This window comes from Haliaeetus albicilla, chromosome 2 (assembly GCF_947461875.1).
Source record: "Haliaeetus albicilla chromosome 2, bHalAlb1.1, whole genome shotgun sequence".
Classification (NCBI taxonomy): domain Eukaryota; kingdom Metazoa; phylum Chordata; class Aves; order Accipitriformes; family Accipitridae; genus Haliaeetus; species Haliaeetus albicilla.
The window spans coordinates 70,549,340-70,577,092 of NC_091484.1; the positions used below are offsets into that span (position 1 = coordinate 70,549,340).

Below are 27,753 nucleotides of genomic sequence, written 5' to 3' on the forward strand. Positions count from 1 at the left end.
TTCCCTTCTAGTTGGTGAAGTGAGTGGGTGGCTGGGAAGGTCTCCAGAGGATCGGGCAGAGAGATGGTATCTCTTGGGAGGCCTCCCGTTGTGCCTGCAGCGTCCGATTGACGTCTGCAGCTTAGATGAAGGAGTCTCTTTTGTTCGTGCTGAAGCACAAGTTTAGCACGTAAGTTAGGTAGATTGGACCCCACATCTGCTTGGTATCTTGCCACGCTTGTTTGGTTAAAATAATTATAATCTTTTATGAGTTTTTAAATGAAGAACAGTACTGCAAGAAGGGAGCGTATGCTTTTGATGATAACATTTTGAGGTTGTTATCTGAATACCGTATATGAGAGGGAATTTGCAGAAGCAGAAGTGATTTTCTGTGTTTTGGGGTTTTTTTTTCCTTGTAAAGACAGACGTGCAAAATTTGGAGCATTATACATAAATTAGAATTTCAGAAAGTGTGAATCTCCAAAATGTCCTCTTCAGTACTTGTTTAAGCTGGAAGTCTGAAGATTCTTTTCCCTGAGGGTATGAAGCTGGTGTATTGGGAAATAATAATAGCCTGTGATAGTTTGCACATACCATACTTTTCAGAAGGAAGTTTCATAACTGGGCTGAATGAGGCAGTGGGAGCAAATGAACTAGAGACTGAATTCTAACGCTTCACATGTAGGAGGTGTAAGTCCACTTGATCCCCCTTTTTTTTTTGGCAATTTGCCTGCAAAACCAAAAGGACTTTCCTCATAGAGAAGAGAAGGATAGCCTCATATGAAAACTTTGTGTTCAAAGAAGGTTCTGGGACAGTTTGTGTCCCAGAGGGTGAGCACCTGTGAGCATCTCCTGGGACACAACCTGAACTAAGGGGCACATGGGTCAGAGACGTGCTGCTGGGAAATCTGTCAAACTCAAGATGTTGAATTTTGCATCCAATTTAGTTCTGATGCTGAATCAGTGGCAGGGTTGCTGTGGGACTGAGAAGGGTAACAAGCAGGGAATAGTTTCCAAGGTTGAACCTGGTTTTTTTGATAACATTGGTATCCTGTAGTCTCTGCATAGTAACTTTTTGATGGTTTCTAAGCAATTTTCCCTCATTCTCATTTCTTAAAATAAATTCTGTTTGAAGTGGACTCTATGGGGTAGCTAGCTGCTATAGATTTTCTTTTAATTGAATGTGGAAGAGTGGGGGATTGTGTGATAGAAGACGCTTTCCAACAAGCAAAAATATTTGTTAAATCCTGCACCACATTTCGCTGAAATATCTTGATTTTATTCCTAAAAGCTGCAATAAAAGCATGAGCAAAAGGCATCTAAACACATTCTAAAGAGAGAAACTCCAACATGTGAGGACCGATAGCACTGTGCTAGATGCAGGTGTACTTTCCACCTTGAGCTTAATCTATATACACACAAAACATTTCCTGAGCGAAGGAGCATGATGCACAGTATGAGTGCAGTGCACTGCCCAGGGACACACGCAGCAGAGTTGATTAATGCTAGCAGGGACAAAGGTGAGGACTGCAGGTATGGAAAACAAGGTCTTTGTCACAATTATAGTGTGTTTGATTATTTAGTGGGTTTAATTTTTTTTTTCTTTTTCCACCATTTCCTTCTACCACCATTAATTTCTCTTTAGCTCTTTATGACTTTCAAGAATAGAAAGACTCTAAAAAAAAAGTTTACAGCTGAGAAAATGAAGGAAAAAAATCCTCCCTCACATGGGAAGGGAAACAAATCAGTGGCAAAGTTTAGCTAAAAGCATAAACTCCTTAAACATGTGCTAAGTGGATCTAAATCCCAACTTACCTTTCAACTGTTCCAGTTTAAATAGTTGGAGGAGTCTCATGAAATGTAAGTCCCAAGAAGGCTTTGGCCCTAAAGGCCATTTCATCACGAACAGTCAGACAAGAGGAGTTACAAGGGAAAAGGCTGTTGTGTATTGCATTACTCAGTGACAAGATAGCCAATATTCCAAAAAGACATAAATACTATGAATGGGAAAATCTTTACCCCTCTTTCCCTGAGTTGTCATGCTTTTAGGGATGAGTGGAACTGGTTGCCACCTGAAAGATCTTCTGCTGATGAAATGGTGTTTATCCCTTCTTTTTAGGTTTTTTCCCCTTCCTAAATGTTTAAGTTATTTTTAAAACATTTGCCTCTGTCTGTTTAAAGACAGGACTTGAGATACAGCAACAAAGAAAAGCTTTGCATATGAAAACAGCTCTACTAATAGAGCCATAAATCTAATAAATGGATGTATGTACTACATAGATTTCATCAATAAAACTCAGAAAAAATATTCATGAACAGGTTACCCTTTGATTCTTCCATTTTTATTTGTTTCATGTTCAGTTGCCTCCCTTTTTCTATATTAATCTTGTTGAATGGGCCTTAGGAAATAACGACAATTACAGAGTCAGTATTAAATCAAGAAAAACATTCCTCTTGAACATGGTATGAAATTAATTTCAAAATCTTTTTTTTTTCCTAAATTCTTCCCTGTCAGTTGTTTTCCCCAAATGTATTCATGATTAGAAGTAAGTTGCCAAATTTCTGTGACTACACCTTGGTGTGTCGTTTGAATGTGAGGTGTTTATTCCAGCTTTGTTTAAGCTGCTTTGGTTGAACACTTTTAGCCACCTTATATCATTCCCTAAGGCTTTTAGTAGAAGGATGAAGAAAACATTTCTATTAATATTCTAGAGTACTAATTTTAAAGTGTTACATTGGGAGAAATACTTGACACAAACTTGGTGGCTATCTGAACTTATTTTCCATTTCTAGAGAACATTCAGGTAATGTCAAGGCAAGATAAGTACCAGTTGTAGCAAGTAGCAAGAGATGCTAGGAGGTCATTTAATGAAAAAGATCTGGGTTTTGATACTTCAGATTGAAGATAAGGGATGTTACTGGGTCCTCAGCTGCTTCTGAGAGTCTCATTAGTGGCAGAAACCAGAGATGAATTCTTGTCTAGGAGGCTACCGGTCTGGTCTTTTGGCTCCAAATGCATCCTAAGTAATGAAGTGCTCTTCTCTGTGTTTGTCCTGTTGTGTGTGCTCACATTGTACATTAAGGTGTTGATAATTCGTTGTAGCAGATGTAGCAGTTAATCATATTTTGGATCTAACAGGTGGAAGTGCCTATTTAGAAAGAGAAGAGCACTAGAAAGAGGGTGGTTCAGAAGGACTTCTCAGGCAGGAGGCCAAGATAATACGTGTTATAACATCTCTGAGCTGGTGGCAAAGTTCAGGCATGGGAAGGAGGTGAGCTTTGACTCACTGTGGGATAAAGAAGTGGCTCATGCACGTTGCAAGACATGATGCACCACTAAGATCAAATGATGTGTGGTAAATGGGACTACAACTTCAGAGCTGAAAATGTGTAACAGTCCAGGATGAAACTGCGGCTTGCTTCGTGGTGCTTACAAAGAAGGGACATCATACTGGCACTGTGTTTTTTCACTGCTATACCAGTTGCAGTTTAAGGTACCCAGGAGAACTCCAGTGGTATTTTGGAGAGCTCCTTCTCTTCATGTGGGCTATGCCAGCAGAAGTTATTGGAAGTGCTCTGGTTAAGATGCTACTGGCAATGAAGGGAGCTTAATCCCTCCATTGATGGACCAAAGTTCATTTATTCTCATCTTCAGGGCAAGGTAAAAAAATTTGTACTTTGCTTTCTGTAACTCTTTCTGGGATTAGGCCTTAACTTGGCCGTGTTTTGTGAGTACGGTATCAGAATTTGGGTGGTATTTGGAAAATTTAATGTGTAGGACACAGAAAAAATGGTCAAATTTTACATATGTACCCACGATGCAGCTGTGGAAACATTTTTAAATAAGGAGATAAACATTAAAATAATCTGTGAATTTCACTTGTGGATGACATAGTATTTGCTGTTCCATAAAGGAGGACTATGTTACTTTTTGGTCAAAACCAGGTAAAGTTAAAGTCTACTACCCTCAAATATTCCAACTCCCCCTCCCCCCAGCATGTCTTTATAAAATGCATACTTTTGCTATGAATTTCTGCCTTTTATATAACTCTTCCTTTGTTTCAGATTAGGGTAATATCTTTTTGCTTTTTCTAGCTGGTAGCTCTTGTTCAGTGCTGTAGTACCTCCCTCATCCTCTTGTCCTAAACTCGTGTGCTAATGCTGCTTTAGGTTGCCCAGCTGGCCAAGAAAACCCTATTCATAGCTAGGGAGAATTACAAGTTGCCTCTTGTTTCTGGGTGCTTGCTGTACCATTGAATTGAACCAAGAATAGAAGGGAGGGGTGACAAACTGCTCACAAGCATCACCTCCTTCAAGCATGACCTGTTATTGCTCTGGGAATTATTCTCTGCCCTTTTCTTTTTGGAATGACCATGAGGGCTGGCGTCCAGGTCCTAAAATGTTTCTGTCCGCAGTCTGGTTAGTAGTAAATCCATTAATGTCTGTTGAAGATGGTTGGTTTCTGGATATGATGTGTCTTTATAAAATATTTCTCTGACTATGTATCACAACTGCATTATTATTAAAATGAATTATGTGAGGGTTTGCCTCCTTCTGACCGGGCTGTTTGTCTATCTAAAATATTCCAGTGAACATCCAGTAACCCTAGTGCTCTAAGCTCTAGCAGCTGTCAGTGTAGTGAATTCAAGCACGTTTCTGTATTTCTTTTATTAAATATGTGCACACACAACACATTTCTTTAAAGAAAATAAACAAAAACTGACAATGTCTCCTTATTGGATGCATTGTATTTATACTCTGAGCATTGAAGAGAGTCTGGTAATTATAAAGTTGTTTAAGCATTTTTGTTTTAAAATTAAAAAGGTACTAAACTTGAGAAAACAAAGACAGTCAGTTATTTAATAGTGACTAGTTCTTACATTCTTTTCATATTTAATGTAAGTGGACTTTAGCTGGTTGCAAATAAAAATACTAAAGGACTAGCAATGCACACCATGATTTGTGTTCTTGCTGTCATCCAAATTCACAGAGAGAAGGAAACATATTAAAGAAATTTGATAAGACCAGGTGGTCTGAGTGAATAATTTCCCTTTCATTAACATATTCCCCTTATTAACTCTGTAATTAATTGTACATAGCTAAGGAAAGCTATGGAAATTGCATTTTGAGATGTATCAAAGCTGACTTTATGCTTCAGACTTCCATGCAATTTACTATTAATGAAGCAAGAGATGGAGGCCCCAAATCTATAATTATTACTTACTATTTGAATGACAGGCAAAGAATTTTATCAGCACAGTTTCAAATGAAAGGGGATTAGCAGCTAATGTTGAAATTGTTAATCTTTCTTATTAAAATAATTTTGACGAGAGTGTTTAGCCTGAAAGAGGTTTCTGGAACATCATTTACCATTAAAACAGCTATTTTCTGAAGCTCAGTATGAATTTGTCTAAGTTTGACAGCAGGGTGCAAATATTTTTTAAATGAATGAATATTTTATGGGAGCTAAGGCTGTTCATGTGTGAGCTGATGCCGAGCTGCTTGCTGCGTGCATATCTCCTGGAATGTGCAGCAGGATGGTAGTTGAATATCCATCTTACCAAAGTGAAGATGTCTACTGAGATAACAATGGAAAAAAGATACAGCAGAAAAATCTGAGAACTGAAATTGCACCCAAGGCTGTATCTGCACATGACTGATTAACAGGTGGGAGCCGGATCAGATTCGGGCCCTAGATCTTGGTGATATTTTTATGACACAGAAAAAGCCTATAATTACCTTTGGTAATAATGTTACTTCATGTTTAGCTAGGCCTTCTTACACCCTTAAATGGTGGCATATTTTTAGGTTTCGTATATTTTTATTAGTGTCATGTGCCTTGAGATGAGTATTCGGTGGTGGGTGCTTTATACCTACATGTATGCTTGTGTACAAATACCATGTACAGCAACAGTATCCTCATGTAAGTATAGACAAATGTTTGTGAGCAGAGATATAATATACGTCTTTTAACTGTTAATGAAAAACTACATTTTAAATTTTGGCATTTTAAATTTTAAAACTTTTCCTTGCAAAATTTGCAATTTTCATCTCTGACAGAAGTGTACAAATGAAGTTGACAAGGCTGTTTTCGCTCCTCAGGATGAGGAAATTGCAAATATATAGTGACATAAATGATGAAAAGCAAAGTAGTCATAATTTACAAAATTTAATTTGCAGTGGTCTCAGCCACATAAGTACTGGAGGAGATGTATGTAATAAGAACACTATTAATTTGCCTGTGTCCCATTATAGAAAAAAGCTAACGTAAGAGATGTCACATGTCTTTGCCAGTGACAACTCTTACCAGCAGAATAGATAGAGATCATTTAAATGCTTTAATTGAGACATTATTTGCTTGAGTAGATGGACTTTATATAAAGATACCATCAACACAACAAACCCCCATGTACCTGCTCTACCATGAGATTAGTCCAAGCATTACCTGCATGTGGACCATGTTGGAACTTTACTGGGTTCACTCAGAAAATCACAGGTTACAGAACTAACCTTATATCTGTAGTCCTACAAATGTTCTTTGCAACGCTCTTGCAGACGGTGTGGTATTGTAGCAGAAAGTGCCATAGGCTGCGTGTTCGCTTCATTCATCAGACAGAATCAAAGGGTTTTTAGCTTAAATGTAGCAGTTGTTAAATAGCATGCAGTAATAATACCTGAAGAAGCACTTTCATTATAAAATCATGTTTTGTATGTATTATAGAATCACAGAGTGGTTTGGGTTGGAAGGGACCTTAAAGACCATCTAGTTCCAACCCCCCTGCCACGGGCAGGGACACCTTCCACTAGACCAGGTTACTCAAAGCCCCATCCAACCTGGCCTTCAACACTGCCAGGGATGGGGCATCCACAACCTCTCTGGGCAACCTCTTCCAGTGCCTCACCACCCTCACAGGGAAGAACTTCTTCCTGACATCTGATCTAAATCTACCCTCTTTCAGTTTAAAGCCATTACCCCTTGTCCTATCACTACGTGCCCTTGGAAAAAGTCCCTCTCTGGCTTTCCTGTAGGCCCCCTTTAGGTACTGGAAGGCTGCCATAAGGTCACCCCAGAGCCTTCTCTTCTCCAGGCTGAACAACCCCAACTCTGTCAGCCTGTCTTTGTAGGAGAGGTGCTCCAGCCTTCTGATCATCTTCGTGGCCCTCCTCTGGACTCAGTCCAACAGGTCCATGTCCTTCTTATGTTGGGGGCCCCAGAGCTGAATGCAGTATAATTATGTGTTAGGTCAAAGACATCAAGGGTTCTTGATCTGTAAGAATCATAACAAACTATGTAGACCACAACAGTAAGAGACAGTCACCATGCCAGCGTGGTAGGCTGGTGTAGTTAAGAGGTGGAATTTGTCAAGGATGAAGCTAAGGCAGAATCCAACCCCAGAGCTTTTCTAAATGGAGATATCTACTGCTCTAGTAGGAAGGCACCCAGAAGAGTTGGTTTGATTAACCACAGCAGCCACATAGAAGCAGCAACATCAGATCCCCAGGACAGTGCTGGCTTACGGCGAGAGGGATGTCCTGCTACTGCTCGGGTGAGCATGTGTGATACCTGCCTGAGAAAGGTGCTTTCTTCTTTCCTCATTGCCTCCTTTCACCTATTGGTGTCTTTGCATTAGACCAGTTTGACTGAAAGCATTAGAATAGTGTCTAATTACTATTGATGTAGTGAATGTACTAATGGTGCCTAATATGCTGTTCTTCTGGAAGTCCAGAAATTACTTCTGTGTCACTTAAAGTTCTGCTGGAGTCAAGAAAACTCTGCAGTATTTGAGGGTATGCACCAGCCTTTGATTTACCATACATGTATCTCACAACTGAATTTTGAGAAACTTTGTCCTTCAGGTAGGATTCTGGGGCCTGATAGAAGAAATTTTGATTAAAGTCACCGGGAGCCTTTCAACTCACTTCAGTAACCAAAATAATAATAAGCCAACTCTTACATAGCACTTTTGATCAGTAGGTTCAAAGCTCTTTTTAAAGGTCAATATCATTATCCTGTCTTTTTAGTCCAGGAAGCTCAGGCAAAGACAAGGAACTGTCTTGACCAAGACTAACCTTAAGGTCAGAAGCAGAGCCAGGAGTAGACCTCCGTTCTCTGGTGTCCTAGTGCTCTGCTCTCAGAACTAATCGTATTGGCTTTAATAGAAGACAGATCGTATCGAAGGGTAATATTTTTGCCCTTTTTTGTCCCTCATTAGTCTTTTTTAAGACATGAAAGTACGACATGAAAGTGTAAAGGAGTTCTGCACCTGGGTTTGTCAGATTTGATTCTGCGAGTTTAGTTTTGGCCTCATTATCTAAAAGCAAACTATTCCATATTTGGAGAGCTGGCTGAAAGATACTAAATACACATTGGAAAAGCTTGTGAAAACCAAACTCAGGATGTGCTGTCTATGGTCAGTTACCTCTATGGTGGAAAAGGATGCCATCTACTCATTTTTTCAATCTCTTCTGAATTGATCACAGTTTTCTTCAAGAATATATTCCCAATCTGCTAGATCCTTAGCCATCACACACATGCACATGCACTGTATTTTAGGTTCTTTATTTTGCTTTTTCCTTCTGTTTAGCAGTAAGCTGTACGTGTACTGTCTACTCAGAACTACTACTGTCACTCTCTCAATGTTTTCTCCTTGGTTCAGCATGTGAGAGGAGGTGTTCGAGGAAAAGAAACAGCACAGGAGGAAATGTTGACATTTATCAGTTATGACCAAAATTCACTTCTTCCCATAGCATTTTCTTCATTTGCTGTGTTCTGGTTTTTGTTCTTCTGATTTTCTTTCTTTGCAGTACGGTGTCTTCTTTCATCATTTCACTTCTTTGTTGACCTCTACAGTCTGCTCTTGGCTTCTTTTTCTGTCCTCTTTAACATTGTCTTTCCCTTGTTCTTATTTTGCCCTCTGTCACTTCAAATATCCTCATCTGTGGATTAGACCAGTGTTCCTCAAACTTCTTTAAAGTGTTACCCCTTACTGGCTTCCATGGAAACCCAAGAGTCCCAGGAGTAGGTAGGATGTCTTCAGCTTACGCACTTCTAAAGCTTTTCTGCTATCACTTCACAATCCCTTTTAAATACTTTCATAAGAAGAATATTTGGGAATTTGAGAATCACTGAGCTAGGCCAACCTCAGCTGAAAATCCCATGGAGCATAGACAAAAGGTTACCTAAAAAATGGGACACTTCCTCTAGATTCAGGAGCTGGGTAGATGCCAGCTGCATCTTTCTCATGGCCAGCATTGCTCGGTCTCCTGCTGGATGTTGGTTTGACGTGGCTGTGAGTGTGACATGGAAGGGATAGGGCAGAAGTCAGGCATGTCTTCTCCCACAGTTATCTCCATTAAGTCCTGAAAGTACTGTGGAAAAGAGTTTCTTCACTGCTTACTGGCGGTTACTCTAATTGGGTTGCTTCTCTGCCATTTGCAGTGTGCAAACATGGAACTTCCTAGGTCAGGGATCCGGTTCCAAAATGATCTTGAGTGTGAGAATTTGACCAGTGAAGATGTCTGTGGAGTTTGAAGTTTCCTGTCTCTGACAGTTATGGGAGTTTTCTAAGGAAAAGGCTGATTATCCAGTCTGTTCTTTCCCTGCTTTTTCCCACAGGTGACCATATGTTCACTTGTGTTTATGCATATTCTGCCGCTAGGCTGTGGGTATAGCGTGGATTGCAAGACTTCTTGGATTTCATATTGCGTATTCTCAGTTTTCACACAAACCTGTATGTGTGTTTGTGTACAAACTCCCACTATCAATTTTGATACCCCTTTTTTTTTCCCCCAAAAAACCCCGCTGAAAAGCAGAGGGGATTTCCTTTATGAGTCATAATTTGCTCCTGGAGAAGCACTTTTTCACTTTTATTCACATATTTAAGAAGAGTAGTAAGAGTATTACTGCTTACCCCTTTGCTCTAGCAGGGATGTTATGTCTGTAGAAATAATATTTTCCTTTCTAACCTCAAGATGGCCACTGTCTAGCAGAGGCATAATTTGCCAGACTATCTATAAATCACATCATGTGCTGTATCGCTTTGATGTACTTGGTCATGGTTGCCTGGGTTTTCCTGGTCTCATTATCTCTGAAGAACTTGACCATGCTTGAAGAGATTATTTTTAAACATGACGTTTTCAGAATTCTATATTTATCTCTTGGTAATTTTTATATATAGTAAATGAAGATGACTGTACAAGTGCACCGAAAAGAAACAGAGACTTTAATTCATTAAAATCTAAATTTGCAAACACAGTACCCAACCGGGAACCCAAATTTAGATGCTTAATTGAGTTAGCAGGGCTTGGAGAGGAAGAAGGCAGGGAACTTGGTTTTGTGTTTTCAGCTAGGTAATTAGTGTTTAGTAATATATTTTTAAAGTTTTCATTTCAGACATGCAACATCATTAGCAGGCGTATAAATGAATCGCAAATATGTCTTGGATTGTGGTATGATATGACGTTCAAACCATTAGTAAAAAAATGAAGTGAGAAGAAGGGATCATCTGAAAAATAGGTTTAATGTGTAAGAAGAAAATAGCAATTTTCTGTGAGAATGGAATTGGGTGTCAATATTTATCACAAAGAGTCAAAGGACTTGATGTGTATATTTTTTTGCAGTTTTCCTGCTACTTTTTTATTCAGCTGTGTAGCTTGCGCTTGTACTTTCTAACAAAGACACCAGAAGCGCTTCCCAAAACGTCTCAGTTGATGAATTCAACTGACACTATCCTTGGCGTCAGTTCCTATACTGCAGAGTTGTCTTTAATGGGGAGGTTGGGGTTTTTTTTGGTTTGGATTTATTTTTAAGAAATGTCACAACATATCTCATGCTATGAAATAGCAGTATTTGGCTAAGAGGTTTAGCCCTCCATTTTTTGAAATAACATTCTTCCTTTATTTAAAGGCTATTTATAATTGCAGATTTTTATTGTGAAATCTACTATAAGAAGTACAGAAAGCCTGGAAACTGATTTTGGCTAATTCATCTTTTAAATCTTTATTATTTAGTTTGGCATGTCTTTGTATAAACAGAATCTAATGTGCATAAATTAAATTCCTCTACTCATCAACCACTTAAACCCTGTACTTCTAAACAAAACCCCCAAACCGAAACCTATTCTAATTCCATTAGAGTCAGAACATTTGGTATGCTCTAATTACAAAAATTTTATCAGATACGGATTCATGAAGGTTGCATGACCCTTAGCCCTGTCTACAAACATGATCATGGGAAAAGGAAAAAACAGCGGTCAAGAAAACTGAGTTCTGAATTTCCCTGTAAAATAAGTGGTTTAGGAGCATATTCTGTGACCCTGGGAAATTCACTTCAGTGTTTCTGCCCTTTCATTTCCCATCTGTGAAATGGCAGTGATACTTGCCTCCCCTGCAGAAGTAATGTGAGTACTTTCAGACAGTTGGACAGAAGGAGCTATAGAAATACAGAGATTGTAAGGGAGCAAATTATTTTCCTTTTATGGTAATCATCATCTCCTTTTTGTTGAGGTTTATTTAAAGCAAAGTAATTGCAGGGGTGAAACTTCATAGGCATAATTTAGATTTCAAGAGAGGGGGTAAGGAGGAGGAGATGGGGGTGGTTGTATTTTAAGACTGGGAAGACACCATTAAGTAGCTGATAATCCTTGAGAAGGGATTCTTTGTAGAGTGAATTTCTTTATCTTCTGCTATATTTAGAGAGCCAGGTAGAGTAAATATTTCATGATTAAGCATTGTAATTTTTTTTAATGTTTAATTTCTTAGCTCCATTTCCTTTCAAAAGCATACCTGCTTCCATCATTCCTATTCAAGCAATGTTTAGCATCGCATGTATTTTCCCATATTTCCTCCAGAGCTGAAAACCTGCGTCAGTCCACACCAGGTTGTATCCAGTCATTTCATTGGGATTTCACTGAGCACCTTTGGCAGCTGGGAGCTGTAAGAAAAGGGATTAGCGAGTGTTTGTCTGACACACACTGATCCCAGCACCTGCTGATTGGATTGAAGTAATCCTTTTACAAGTTACAAAACTCTATTATCAGAGCATTAAGAGAGGGGAAGGCAGTGATATACACTACATCAAGGGTATATTAATTTAGGTAAACAGAACATAGGTTGCCATTTAATGTACTTGTGAATTACAGTCATTCTTGCAAAAGTTTCACAATAGTCTAGTCTGGCAGATAATGCCATACACTGCTCATGCAAAGATGATACTTCTCTAGAAACCCAAGAACAATCATTTACAATTATTTTAGATGGCATGCTTAAAGCACAACTGCTCCCTGTGTACATGCTTAGTTGTTTACAATAATCCTTACATCTACAAATATAAAATTGAAACTATGGAATGTCATCGTTTATTGTTGGCTGACATTACCACGGAAGTTAATTTCTTTCTGAATAATACAACCTATTTGAAACAATCTAGGACTATTATTCTCAACCAGGCTGAATAGTTGCTTTGTCAGAGAATTGCCTTCCTCTGGTTTTTTTTAGTTTTCCTTCATCACCTACCATATTATGTATGATATTAGTAGTGTTTTATGCCAAATTACTAGTAAATCTTCAGAGTAGTTTTCAATACTTAATTGAAAAGGCTTCAGAACTACTCCTTTCACTGGTGTAATCAGGTACTAAGAAATACAAGAAAAATTAGATCAAAACACATTATGGTAGTAATATGGGTGCAAAGACCGAGGAGGAAAAATAATTTCTCAGTACTTTAAAAGACAAAATACAAATTCCCAGGTTTTTATTTCCTAGATTTTTTCATTTGTCATTACCTTAGACAGTTCTTGCTGATAAGATCAGGAGATCCGGGATGGCACAGGACAAGTTAGAAAAGAGAAAAGAGCCTTTAGCCTGAAACGACTGACTAATCACATGATGAAATGCTGGCTCCAGTGAAGTCAGGAGTGTTGCCATTGACAGTAGTGGATGCAGAACGCTCCACAGGATTGAAAGTATGTGAGACTTTATAGCCAGATGTTAATTTACTGAGATTTACTAAGTTCTGTGAGATACTGACAATGAGTTGCCACAACAGAATTTTTATTTTTGTATGTATATGTATAAACTCAACGTAACTAGCCCAATAAAGTCACATTTCTCTACAGTTAATGCTGAAAACTTGATTTGCCACGTTAAGACTAAAGCTAGTGCTTTTAACAACAGTTATGGAGTGACATTTCAGAGATGGAGCTGGTCTTGGCAACAGCTATAGGATCTGCATTGTTGCAGGTTGGTTGGATCAGAGCATCAGAAACTTCTATGGTGCTTCAACAGAAATATAACTATTGGAGAAAACTGATTTTCTTAACATGTTAGTTGATCGAAAGAGTTAAATTGGTTGAGATAGTGCATCCTCTCTTTATTTAAGGTCTGCTTTCTTAAGGAAGAAAGGTAGGAAAGGTATGGGCATAGTTTGGTTCTGCTCCCATGTTGTCTTCTACCTGGGACACCACTGAAGAGCATTCTTCATGGAAACACGTGTGATGAGCTCCCAGCCTTTGGTCTCTGCAACACCATGGCAGCTCAGAGAGAGACCGACCTTCTGTAAACAAGGAAGAGCCCAAAGTAACTTCAGTATTACTATGAAATGGTGTTAGGAAATGTGAGAAATCCTTAGAAAGTGTGAAGAAACATTGTGGTGCTCTGCGTGGTCTGAATATGCTTCAGGATTCTAATAGTGACACTTATCTCAGGGAGCTTTATTTGAGCAGATCTGGACAAGTATGGGTGCACCAAAATAGAAGAATAAAGTAATCATAATTTTGTACAAGAGGAGGGAGGAGTAAGAAAGAGGAGAAATGAACTTTTCTATTACTGTTCCCTGAGTCCAGACTCCAACCCTAGAAAATAATGGAGCACATATTAAAAAAGAAATTGCTGATTATCTAGCGAGAGATTTTTCAAGGGCATAAAAGGGAGATAAGTGTGAGGGTCTCATTTAAGAGGATGGGGAAGGCTGGAGTCTTTCCTTTGTGTATTTGCTAATCTCCTCCATCCTTTCCATTGGATAGCTGCACAATGAGTAACAATGTGCATAATTTTATAAAGAATAAATCTTGCCTGGACAAACTTGATTGCTTTTTATTTAACTAAAACTACAAAAACCAGTAGATGAAGTGAAAACAACAGATGTAATATATCCAGATTTTAATAAAGCCTTGAAACTGTCTCATGAATAGTTAATTGAAAAATTAATGTCAATTTTTTAGAAGACAATTATGTGGATTGAAATGTGGCTAAAGGGTGATGTACAAAAAGTAATGATCAAAAGCTATGTATGGGAGTGTCGGGCAGAGTACAGGAATTGCTGTTAGATCCGGTTATATTTAAGATTTTAAATAATGATCTGGAGGTGGATGGAAGTGACAATGACTTTTACAAGTGCTATCACAGTGTAAAGTTCTGCACAGAAGTGATGACAGAGGAGTAAGTCAAAAGTTTGAAAACCTTAGACCTGAAAACACATACAAAAAATAAACTATCTTTGAAGAAAAGAGTCACAAGAAGAGATGTCTATAGTTTGCATAGACCCATTAATTAATGATCTGTGAAGACACTGAAATATATACAAACAGAAATTACACAGAACAGCAATATTCTGTGTAAGCAGACCAGGGTTGCAATAAGTGGATTGGTGACAATGGGTAGCAAATTAAGTTTGCAATAGAAAAGCAATACTATTGGCATCCCTATGAAAAAGCCATCTCAAATGAGGACTACTATTCCTTATTGAAAATATTTGAGTATTTCCAGGAATACAGTGTATAGTTCAGACCAGTTTGTGTCCCAAATAGTAATGAGCAGTGTTTTAGGCTTCTACTTTAGATACAGGCCACCTAAATGTTAGAAGGTTTCTTAGTGAAGTGCAAGAAACGACATTATTTGAAGGCCTGGAAATGGGTAATCAGGTAGACTTCCTCTATCTCTAAATTCTATAGCACTGCGAGTAATATGAGTGGGAACAGAGAAATTTACTGTGAAGCCACTAATGATAAGGTATTCAGCCAGGAAAAGGAAGGAGAAAATCATGTGCTGTGTTGAAAGTTATTTGGATTTATGCAGAAAAGTATTCCTCTTACGTATAGTCAATGCAATATGTATTGAAAAAGACAAAGAAGTTTAAGCAGAATAGCAAAAACGCTGGGGTGTCCTGTGCCAGAACAATGTAGCCTCCAAGTTAGCAGGGAACAAAGGCAAAAAAAAGCTTTTACTTAAGTCAATTGGAGAGAATAACAAAACAAATTGTTTCAAGTATGGTCATTTAGTGCACAATTTGCTATATAATAGCTAAGGCCAATTCTCTTCTCTCCAGATTCCTTCTGAAGAACCCAGTGAAGCACCACGGCACTGCCTGGCCCTCTGCATCTCTGGAAAAAGAGGCAGCAGTTTGAAAGCAGTGGCTCTCACACTGTTAGGTGAAAGGTGTGGGTTTGAGTGGTCACTGTTCACAAGGATTAAGATAATGTCCCATCCACTTCTTCAGCTGACATTTGAGATTCGATTAGACCTGTCGAGGTCTGTCAATTTAACAGTTGCCCATCTTTTCATTAAAAGAGACATCCTCAGTCGTGAAAAGAGCGTCTAATCAAGTACCATATTGGAAGTATGTTGTCAAAAATAATTGCTTTTTGTAATAGCTGAACATCATCTAATAAAATAGGTGTTTTTAAAACAAATATCTTGACAGATGCAAACCATACTATCTTTGAAGAAGGTATCTGGAGATTGACCAGACAATTAGAATTTAATTGTTGTATTTGTTAACCTTAATTTAGTCACAGAGCACGTACTGGATGCCACTCCTTGATTTAAAAAAAAAAGTAAAGAAAAACAAAGTGGTTTGACACCATATTACAACATCAACCGAGCGCTCAGGAAGTTTTACTAAAGCCAAGCCGGGCTGTTGTGCTCCGTCTTTGTGTTTGTGTTCAGGCACGCTGAATCTGTCTTAATATTTGCCACTGGCACTGGTTCTCTTGGCCAGAGATTCATTGTCCCTGGGACAGTTTTTCATCCTCTGGCTGAAAGCTCATCTTTTGCCCTACGACTGGCATGTCTCACACAATAATAATAGATTTTACAACACATCCCCCCCTCTCCACATAATGTCGATGCATCCTTCTTATCCCCATAACATGTCTGGTAGCAAGAGCATCTCATCTGTGTACACAAGAGAAAGTATGAACCGGGCTACCAATTGTCCTTGCAGGTGAGGCCCTGGGGAAGGAAAATTAAGACTTAATGAAACTTAAGGTACCTCAGGAGATCTGTCCAAGCAGACAGTGTTTGTTTAAATAATAGCATATACTTGGGATTACAGGACTTGTCTTGATGTGGACCTATTGGTGAGACCAGACCTCTACCTTTTTCAGCAGGCTTTGAGGAGCATTACAGTAACAGTGGTGACAACCTCTATTTATTTTACCTGCTGCTTTGGGACAAGGAAAATCATGTGCGTTTGACATGTTGGTAATGAATTTCTTTTGTACCAGGCAAATGCTGTAGAAAGTCTCATGAAAACATCCTAATTAACGAGTGGATTTGAGTAGACATACAATCTCTAAAATATCAGAAGTTCCACTCAATTTAATGTACATCCAGCAGCTCCCAAGAGAGTGTTTCAAAATCACTCAGCTTCTGTTTAGCAAAATGGGGATGAGCGTAGGGGCTCTGAAGGACTGTAAATGAAAGATTACTTAACTCTGAGGGAATTGTCTGAATCCTGAATGTTTTAAAGCAAGCTTCTTTCTCGGTAGCTTTTTTAAACGTGTCTAAAGCAGATGTTCATATTGTGCAGAGCCTTCCACAAGCCTGTTCAAATAGTCAAACACCTTTTCAAGACCTGTCAGGAAGTGCCCTGTGAATCTGATCCATGCGATGCAGGTGTTGAAACTACATGAAAAGTGGTTGTCTGGTTAAAGTAAAGATTCCAGTGTGTTTTCATTTGAACATTCATTTCTCTTTACACTCAGGATTCCCTGAAAAAGGAAGGTAAAAGTAAAAGTATTCCTTTTTAAAGAGACATGAGTTATTTAAAAATTCCTGTGCACTAAAAGCAATCAAATTACCTTAACTGTATCACATTTGATGATTTAAAAAGAAAACAAATTTCTTTTTAAAATGCAATCCTTGAAATCATCGAATAGGCAAGCTGGAGCCAACGGGAAGCTCCTTGCTGTGTACAGCCCTGCCTTAGGAATCAAATGTTCATGGCCCTTTTCACACAGCTTCGTGAATCTTACAGTACTTTGGAGAGATTCAGTGTTGGCGGATCTGTATATCTGCATAAAATGTCCCTGAAGTCTATGGGACATTGGTGATGGGCATGTCAAAATGAATCAGATTATAAAACTGTGGTTTAAAATGGGAAGATGCTACGGGCTGGTCCTTGATTGCCTGATCTCTGCCTGCTGCATGCTAAACAGCTTCTCTGAAGCCAGGAGTCTTGGCTCAGTGGTACTGTGATTTTGCTATTTTTTCCCTTTGCCTCATAAAAATTCTCATATACCAACTAGTCTCTGCTCAGGAGGGATTATCTTTTTATTATGTGCAGTATACATATCAAGGCACAGATTTACTAGGAGAAAAGAACGGGATCTTTAGCCTCCCTCCTTTCCCCAGTAGCAACAGCCTTTTGGCAAGGACAAGCAAACTATCAGAGGATGGTTTCCTCCCGTTAACTTGCAGGTGGAGGCTGGGAACACGTTAGCTGACCAGCTCCCCTAACACACGATGGGGCCGCGCAACTCTCCCAGCTCCCCATCTGTCAGGTCACAGCTCTGTCCACTGCAGTGCTTTTTCCTTCATTATAGAAAAGAAGCAATCACCCAGTAGGTGTTTTGATTGTATCTAGGCCACCACAATTTTTTACCTCCTTCAGAAACCTTTCTTCTAATGCAATATATTTCTGTGTCCCTAAAGATACCCTTTCTGGAAGCGTCACTTCTTGAATTGCTTTTCAGTAACAGGTTTGGTTTACAAATCTCGCGTAAAGACGCACACACCCGACAAACCCTGCACAAAACAAAGCTGTGTGTCAGGGGCTCTTTTGTAACTGCAAAACCCGTTCAAGCTGCAAGAGAGAGCAGTATCCTGCTTCGCCGGTGGGGTGGGAAGCGCGGCGGAGCGACAGCTTTAGCAGAGCTCCCATTTGGCGGAAGACAAGCTGCAAGCTTTTTGCACCTTCTGTTAAACCTGCTGAGAGGGCACGAGAGCCTTTCTTCTTTAAAGCATGTTTGGGAAGAACTATTTGACATAACAGAGATTGTTTATGGAAAAGGTTTTCTAAGCAATTAAACTGCTTTTTATACTCTTTAGTGAATCCTTTCCAGGAGCTTTTTCCAGACAAGTGTTGCTACAGATTAGGCTGTATTACGGAGTGCTCCAGCAAGAACAGCTTTGACTGGTGTTTGGGCCAGAGGCACCCACAGCTCTGCTCCCGACCCCCGGCCAGACCCCGAGCCTGTCCCCTAAACAGCCTGTCCCTTTTTTAATCTGTTTAGGGATGTTAACTTCAACCTACCTTGTAAAGGTAGTATGGAGTTTAATTTACAAATATGAACTGGGTGTAATGTGAGATTATTCTGTTGCTTAGCGTAGGAGAAGATGACAGACTCTGAAAGGTAATTTGACTGTATTAGTAGGCTTACAGTACCTGGTGATCACTTTCTTAATTTTCGTGCTAAAGGGAAGGGAAGATTTCTGTTTTTCGCCACCCCTCCTCCTTTCTGCTCTCTTCCCCTCACCTGCTTGGACAATTTTCAGGTCCATGGGGTGAAGGAATAGGATTTTAGTTTACTTTTGGCAAATCTTTGGAACTGAATTCTCGATTCAGTGCTGTACTGAATCTCTAGCCTTGGGAGATCTGAAAAAACTTAAGACTTGCACCAATATACTCTGATCATTCCTGCCACAGCCAGTTAATTTTTCTTTCGTGATGCTTCTCCTAACACTGTTGACTTTCCTGAATGCCAGGTACGATCTTTAACAACATATATTAATATTAATTAACAGCACCTTCTCAGTTCAAGACCATCTCTGTGCCAGTCCATGTGCAGGACGAGTTCCTAATGACCTGGTACTTGAGCCATGACACTTCAGCCTGACAAGTTTTTAATTCTCCTCAACAGCTGTATCATTGTTGTGACTTGCATATGTGCTTGAACTCTAGTTTTAAAAGCCTTTGGTTTGACGTGAGCTGTTGTTGTAGTAAGTAATTTTTATCAATGGGCTTTTGTTTCTTTTTCATTGCCTGATGAAAGAGACATTTGAGGCATTTGGGCTTACATTTTCTAGGTACTGAAGAAGAAATAGTTTTTTCCTGAAGCTCAGTAGCTGGGTGTTTCAAGCATTTCTTCTCTGTTAGCACTGGTATATGTTAGCATTCTCATTTTGTATAGCACAAATAAGCTTAAAGTTACTCTCTTAAGTGAATGAGTGTGTTTTGTCCCCAAAGCTCAGGATTCCCGTGCTTTCCTTCCTAAGATACATCCTTTTAGCTTAGCTTTGAGCTTAACTAAGTCAATGCTTAATACAGTATTCTTTTAATTCCAGTCCTACATGGAAGATCATCTGAAAAACAAGAATCGTCTGGAGAAGGAGTGGGAAGCTCTGTGTGCTTATCAGGCTGAACCCAATGCCACCACCGTTGCACAGCAGGAGGAAAATACCCAGAAGAACCGCTCACGGACTGTAGTACCATGTATGTACACTTTAATTTGGATGATTGCCTTTTAAGTTCTTGATACTTTTCTCAATATCCTTTGCACAGTGATTTGAAAGCTACAGATGACAGGCAGACAGAATATGGAGTAGCTTGTATGCGTACTAGAAAACTAGCTACAGCTATGGGCTGGGTGCATGTCCTCTTGTCATATCAGACACTGTTTGTCTCCTTATAAGTTGCATATATGTTACAAAAATGCATAACTATGTCACACAGCACTGCTGCTGCAGCTGTGCTGTCTCATGAAATTCAATAGCCAGAGTGCTTTTCAGTGCTGGAATATACTTTCCGTACAAGAGTGGCATCTGTAGCCATTCAACAGAAAGAAGTTTGGCTTGTGTTTAGACAAGTTGGTAGCATGTCCATCCAACAGTAATACCAGCAGTCTATAATCAGAGCTAGATGATCTGTTTATCAGATACTCAGCTGTACTGAATGAGCCCCTTTAGGCTTTAGTGGATAAGCTTGCAAACTGGCTTCTCTCTCTGCTAGGCTTAGGATAAAAAGAGAAAAAGAAAAAAAAAAGCAGCCAGTGTTTATATTCCTAGAATCTGCTCTTGCCTGTAAGCAGCCACCTTTCTGAGCTTGAAATAAAAGCAGCATATATTTCCTATGCAAATATATGTATCTCATAGATTACATTGGTAATCTATGGCCACACATTTTATTAAGCAACCAATGAAACAAAACTGAAACTGAGAATATATGCACAGTCCACAGCAACAAAAATGCTCGCAGTCAGTGTGCCCACAACCCAGCTGGGTAGCTTGGCAAACGTATATAGCTATTTTAATTTTTAAAGTGCCCTGAAAACATTAATTTTCCCTATGAGAGCCTTGAGTAAGTACTATTCCTCCTTTGGAAATGAGGAATGACAGGTAACACGTTAAGTAAATGTCAGAGCCAGATTTAGAGTGAAGATTCTTTGGAAGTACATGATAATTTAACTGAGCCCATCAGTCCTTGCCTATTTGCTTCAGCAGTATTTGGCTCTCTTTTTTATGTAGTGGCTTTTTTGCAATACTTTGCTGCTTAGGAGAGGAGTACAATAGTTTGGTGATATGAATTCTCCTAAGTAAATGTGGCGCTGGTGGAAAGCCTTTTGGGGCAACAGCAACAGTTTGCTGACTTGTGTTTTGGGATCAGGTCTGTTAAAAAGTTCTAAAGAAGTCACCATGAAAGTTAAAGGAGTGCAAGATTTCTGTGCTCTTTTCCATCCTGAAAAAATAGCATTTAACCATTATGACAGGAAGTGAAAATTGCTTTGTGATAATGGGTCTTGATCCAAGTTAATCTTCCTGCTTAAAGTGTTCTTTTCAACGTGGACTTACAGTCAGACCATCTTAAGCTATTCCAAGTCCGTGCTCATAAATTAAGCCAGATTGTTTCTGGTTGCTGCCTTGGAGACAGCATGGGAGCTACAGGTGTTGCCAGATATTGCTGCTGGTTATTCAGCTGATGTAGGAAACATGTCTGCATGATACAACGAGCAATAAGATAGGGACCCTCAGACTAGAGCGCTCTAGCTCTGAATCCAGAAGTAACATAGCTGCAGCAGTCCTAAAGAGCAGAGATTTTTAGCTTGTGTGTCATACCACACTAGAGAGCTGAACTATTTTCAGAGCTAAGATAGGCTGTCTCTTTTTATCATATTGTACCATGTGGATGAATCAGCCTACACTAATAAACCTTCAGCTGAAGAGTCTCTACCATTGCTTTTTCCATGGCACATTGTTATGCCTGTTCTTCCTGTTCTTCTGTTCTATCGCCAAGTCTAGACTGAATCGGTACTACCTGGGAAGGTATTTGGACATGGACAAGGTGGCTGCAATTTATCTGAAGCTTTAATTAGAAGTATTTTATCACATTTAAAATCCCTTAGTACTTTTACAAGAGCAAAATGCTACTTTTTGGCTTTGTGACAATGTGGAAACTTCTATTATAGCTATTAGTGCACTGGGAGCTTTCCTTTTTGACTGAATTGCACAAAATTACCTGCCCTCACTTTCTGAAGTTGCTGCGCACTGTTAAACAGTCATGTTATATCCTTAAAACTACTTTGATGATGGGTGGAAAGTGTGGCATAGAGTTTAAACAATATCAAATTTTGGTAAGGTGATGGTTATTGTAGACTCTCAGATTAGACTGAGATGAGAAAGAGCCCAGTTTGCCCACTTTTTTTTGACTATGTTTGACACTAAATCTATAACAAAAAGTCACAGATTTGCTTCATAATGAATGAAGAAGCAATGCTCATACGGTTTTAATATGCTACAAAGTTGTTATGCCGCATTCAAAGTATTCTCACAGAGTAATGCCTTGTTAGCATTTCCTTACCCCATTCATATTCATAATCACCTTGACAGGGTAGAACAAGATTGCCAGTTCATGTAAAAGATTTCACCTTAGGAAGGCTTAAAAGAAGCTTTAATATCATGTTGCATTTACTTTGCATTTTCCTTTCTTAAGCAGTCTTAAAACAATACAGTTTTATTTTTTTGCTGATTATATAACTAATTTCTAGATTAACGTTATCTTTAATCTCACAATTTTATCATAGATTTACTTTTATACCTATCTTCTCTATTTACAAACAGCTTTTAAAATACTTGGTAGCAGAACACCTTAACACTGCACTTAATGAATTACTAGTTAAAATATTCTGACTGTTGAAGTAACTTGGACCTTCTCGATTAACAAAACTGCATCCTTTTATCCAACCAACAAGCAGATTGCTATAATTTAGCGCAATGGGATACCTTTTTTCCGTATGAACACATGAGCAGCTCTATTTGTTGACGTCCAAAAAAAAACTTTCCAGACTTTATTTTCTCTTTTTGCATCTTTGCAAAATAAAACCATCTCAATAGGGTCAATACTGTATGTTTTTATTTATGTATACCATAGATACATCTAGGTATTTTAAAAATTTAGCAAACAACTTTTTGCAGTGGTCATCTGTCAAAAGCTGTCTACTATAGCTGCGTCCATGAGTCATGGCATATATTAGAGCAACCTACTTACCTCTGTGCTTTGGTTTTCCTCCAAAGGAAAGCAAAGCATTTGGGGGCAGAGTGTGCCCCCAGCTCTGAGGTTTGTGTGCTGACGATGGGACTCCCTGAGCAGAGGGTACTTGCTCTGGGTGTGTGCATTATCCATATCAGTAATGCATGTACAAATAGTGCTCTGGCATAAATGAACTTGATTTCCGTTCAGATCTAAGAAGAGCTCTGTTTTGTCCAGATAACCTATGGGTAAAATAATCAACACATTATGATTCTTCGCAGTCATCAGACTGCTCCACGTTTGCTCCTCAGTACTTCTTCACTTTCTTACTTCAGTGTAGTTCTGCAGAGTGCTTTGTATGGAAAAAAAAGTATCAGTCTAAATCTAGAAGGAAGAGAATGATGATCTGGGCAGAGTGTGCCAGGCTGATAGTTGTGAGGTTCACTCTGCTGTGTGATGCCTAGATTCAGACAACCCAAAGCCGCCCATATTCCTTGTTTGCCTTTGTTTGTTGGTTCTGTTCCTTCAGAAGTATCTGACTAAAGGGAAACAGAAGACACAGAGAATTAGGTAAGATGTGAGTCTTACTTTTCCAAGCTTTCAATCCCCATCTGAAAACCAACAAAAGTAATAGATCTTAATTAAGTCGTAGGGCTACTGTGAGATAAATAGAAGACCGTGAGATGGCACAATACTGTAGTACTGGTCACTGTTTAAATAATCCAGATAGATACGACGTTTTGCACTCAACTCCGTCATTTAAACACAGGAATCCAGTGCCATTTGAGATGCCTGAAGTATTCAAGGTACCCACACAGAGCTAGTAGGTGTAACACAAGCCCTGTGGGAGACCTGTGCCCTCCCAGCTGCTAGCCTGAGTGTCCTTAGGGCACCTCAGATATCACTAGAAGCCTACACTGAGGCATTGAATCAAGTTCTCTGGGCATGATTCTCTGAAATCGTAGATTAAGACGCCTAAATTTAAGTGTCTCCATGTAGCTGCCTCCATATGAGCCAGGTGTCAAAGCACCCATTACAGCCAGTGAAGAGCTAGTCAGTGCAGTGGCATCAAGAGAGCTGTGCAATGGCCAAAAGTTGCTCTTTGGTTTACAGTGAAATTAATAGCTCTAGGATGCCCTCATATATCCTGTGCGAGCTTCAGCTGCTCGTCCAATAGCGTACAAGTCTTTACGTCTTGTGTCATATGTGTTCTCCTTGTGCAGTGTCTCATCTACTCTACCATTTCTCAAACAGTACACGTTCATGTTTAGCCAACTAAATCAAGCTCCATTAACTGTAACCTAACCCACATGAAGACATCTGTATGTAGACACCAAAACTTAGGTTTCTCAGTCTATAAATTAAGTTTTTATATACTGCAGACTCATGTGTGTTTGCTTTATATTTTGTCCTTTATCCTCTATCCTTTATACTTCATAATTTATACTTTATATTGTATACTGTATATTTTATATGTATATAAAATACAACTGTGCTATGTTTCTCCTCAGCTATAGGTTAGTACTAGCCTTCTTGTTGAGGAAGCATTTCTCTGCCATACATATTCATCTATACATTTTGCTTTTCTTTCAGCTGTGGCTTGGCTGGAGCAATAGCAAATGCAAACTAGTTCAGCATTCAGCAGCAGCTATTGTAGATATTTGAAATGATGACTAGCTGTAGCTTGGCCAGATTGCGGTAGCTAGTAACAGCATTTGTCTTTTCTCTCACTTCCTTATTACTGTCCCTCTCCTCTCCTCTTTCTTCATTCATCTTTCTTTCTTGCTTTTTAGATTGATCTTATATATCTTCGTTTTCTGTCATCCCCTTCCTTCCTTTTATTTCCTGCTTCTCCTGCTTCTCTTTTCTTGCTTCTAACATAATCAATATGCAGTTCACCAAAAAAAATCTTGTACATTGGGCATTTTCCCCATAGTTGCTTATTGTTAACATAACAAACTGGTGTCCATGGTATCCTTTTTTTTTTCTTCTTCTGCCTGTTTCTGAAGAGCTGTTATGCTAGTTCCTAGAAGCTTTGAGGTGATAACAGGCATAGACAAGCACAATCTGTTCATTGTCAATATGAACGCTTGATGCTGCAACTGAAGCACACATGGGTGCAAACTCTTGATATATGCAGAAAACACATGTACAACCTTTTTTGCGCACTTTTTTTTTCCTGAGTGCAAATACAAAGTCTCACCACCTTCTCACTACCAAAGCCTTAACATGTCTCACCCTCTGATAAACCTTCCAAGACAGCAGGATAATGATATGGCACACTAAATCAGAGGGTCTGGGTAAAACATTATGTTTTTAAAAAAAAAGATCCTGAAGTTAGTGATCTGACACTTGACTTTTACTGGAGAATCACACTGACAGCTGTTTGCTAAATACTGATGAATCACTGTCTGCTCTCTTTCCCTCATCCATTTGAAAACATTTCACACATTTTCTTTGGTGATTAGTTCAAACACTTTTGCTCTCCAATGAATGGGGCTTATCCTGAGTGCTTACTTAGCTTCAGATACGTGAGAGACCGTATTTAGCGCAGGTAACCTGCATATCTCTTGCATAGCCAAAAGGTTTCAGAGCTGTAGTTCCTCAAGCACTCTGTGACAATGTTCGTTGTAAATCTTCCTATAAAAAATCTTGGGTAGCTCCAGGATCTCAGATGTCACGAGCTCTTTTGGGTTTTTTTGTGCAGTGGTGCCAAAGTAAGATGGAAGTGGTTATGTGCATGAATGTGTTCCCTTTCTCATTTTCTTCATCCTCCCATTGTGTTGAAACCTTACTAGAAGAAATAATTTTATGTGCATAGTGAAGAATGTCTCTTCATTCATTTGACATGACTTGTTCACCTCTCATCTCATTCCAGGAGAAGGTTGCTCACTTTGGTGGGTTAAATATTGCTGATGAGATTGAGTGACTATAAACAACACTCCTACAAGCACACCTTTGTCTTGCTCGCATATTGAACTGCCATGATATTACTGGTGAATAAACCTAAGCAGAGCCCAAACCCTCTGTCTCTACTTTCCTGTGTGGTACTTAAAATGGTTGGTAACTAACTCATTTATTGTTCTTCTAATGGTTTAAAAAGCCAACTTGGAATTCTGCTGTTAATAAAGGTGTCATAGCCCACTAGACAAGATACAAAGGGGGACAGGGTGTATTCCTGTACTCTTATTTTGTCTATTTGAATAATTCGTGGAAAGATCCTCTCAAAACATCAGTATCCATGTTCAACTGTAGAGGGTTACAGAATGGGCACCTCCACGACCTCTCACCACAATACGCTGTGCAGGGTAGGTTTGCTGAGAAGTATAAGTTGTGCTGGTTATGTATCGGGTACAAGTTGTTAGAGATTCCTGTGTAGACTTAGACATCTCTCGCATAAATTATCTGTGTGTGGTCTGGTCTTTCTTTCTTTAGTCAATGGAAAGAAACAGGCACTTCTCAAGTGCAACTTGGCCTGTTTGAGACAGCTAAATTGGGATGAGATGATTCATGACATAGAAATATTTATTTTCTCTTAGCAGAAAGTGGATCTAGGTAGCTGGAAGAGAAGCAGGCATCTGCATTGTCACTGTCTAAATACAGACAAATAAAACCCATCCTTTACATATGTCCTGAAATAAAAAAAAAAGGACAAGAGTTTGGGGTGTACCAGCTCTAAACACAATTAAGCTAGCACCAGTAAAAATACATGTTAAAAAGTGATAAAAGAATCTTGACAATGGGCAAACAACATGAGTAAGTCTCCTATGTCTAGAGCTGCTGCTTTCTTTACTGGTGGTGTCTGAACTAGCTACATTACCAGCAGTGCAAGGTATCTATACATGCTCCAGACATACTTTTAGGTGCAGTTGTTACCGTCATTTTCTCTCTCCCACAATCATCTCCAAGTCATATTGTCTCCCCACATCACTAGCACAGCACCACACAGCACTGGTTTTGATCAGGACAGATTACTTTACTGTCCAGCTCTCGACTGTACTTCCATGTTCATTTTATAGAGAAGCCAGATGGACAAAGTCCATCAGTTTACTTCTTCCATGACCCTGCAAACGCAGGAGTGTTTTCTATAATATGTTTTTTACTAGTGATTTGCCTAGTTTAAATCTTAAACTCCCTGAGCAGTAGAGATTCCCCTTTTTCCTCTGAGAGGTACATCTCATGAAGACATGCTTTCTGATACTCAGCCTCTGATGCTCAGCATCTTAGTGCTTCATTCCTGAGTCAGGCTGTGACGCTGTGGCTGTATCAAGGCTATAGTAGGTTGGGAGTCAGAAGGAAATATCCTTTCTCATATTTACCATTTGCCTGCCTTGAAATGCACATTAATCTGACTTTGCCTTGTTTAACCTAAAATGGGTAGAATACTTGTATAGAAACTTTCTTCTCTTATTTTCTCCTTTGCAGATGATCATTCCAGGATATGTCTGAAAGGTGAAAATAGCCACGACAATTCAGACTACGTCAATGCTAGCCCAATTGTAAGTACGGTAACCTATGAGAAATAACCCAAATAGTCATTCCCTGTCTATCCTTGTTGTTAAATTATGCTAAATTGAGGCACCTCACTGCTCAGATTGTGCAACCTCAGATTGTGAGCAACTCACAACTCTGATGGCTCAGGCTGTCCTTTCAAACTGAAGAGAAATAAATCTTCTACGTGTGCATGCAATACCCTTGAAGTTTATGTACTAAGAAAAGAAAGTCACTAGATAGTCATCGTTCTACGCTGTAATACTGTCAGGTTTTCTGTACTTAATGTTATTAACTTATGGATTATAAAATTCAATGATATAGCCTTAGCGGAAATTTTCCTTCCCTGAGGAGGTAAAACTTGCTTGTTCTTTTTTTGCTTTGTCCTACTAGCTCCAGTCGTAGGAGGAATAGTTTCTGTAGGCATAGGGAGCTGAGCTCCACAGGCTTCTGAACTGCTCCTGCATCAGGAAGGGACATTTCGTCTTACTTTTCTTCCTCTGTTGCCCTATCGATGCATAGCTCGGTGTTTCTGTAGCTCT

The 27,753-nt window shown here is 39.2% G+C and overlaps 1 protein-coding gene across 1 annotated transcript in view; it reads left to right on the plus strand.

Annotated features, from left to right (window-relative positions):
• Window positions 1–27,753, plus strand: part of PTPRN2 (protein tyrosine phosphatase receptor type N2) — a 664,689-nt gene that overhangs the window by 581,136 nt on the left and 55,800 nt on the right. Inside the window, 2 exon segments of the mRNA XM_069799855.1 lie at window positions 19,543–19,690; window positions 27,146–27,219. Coding sequence (XP_069655956.1) covers window positions 19,543–19,690; window positions 27,146–27,219 — 222 coding nt within the window.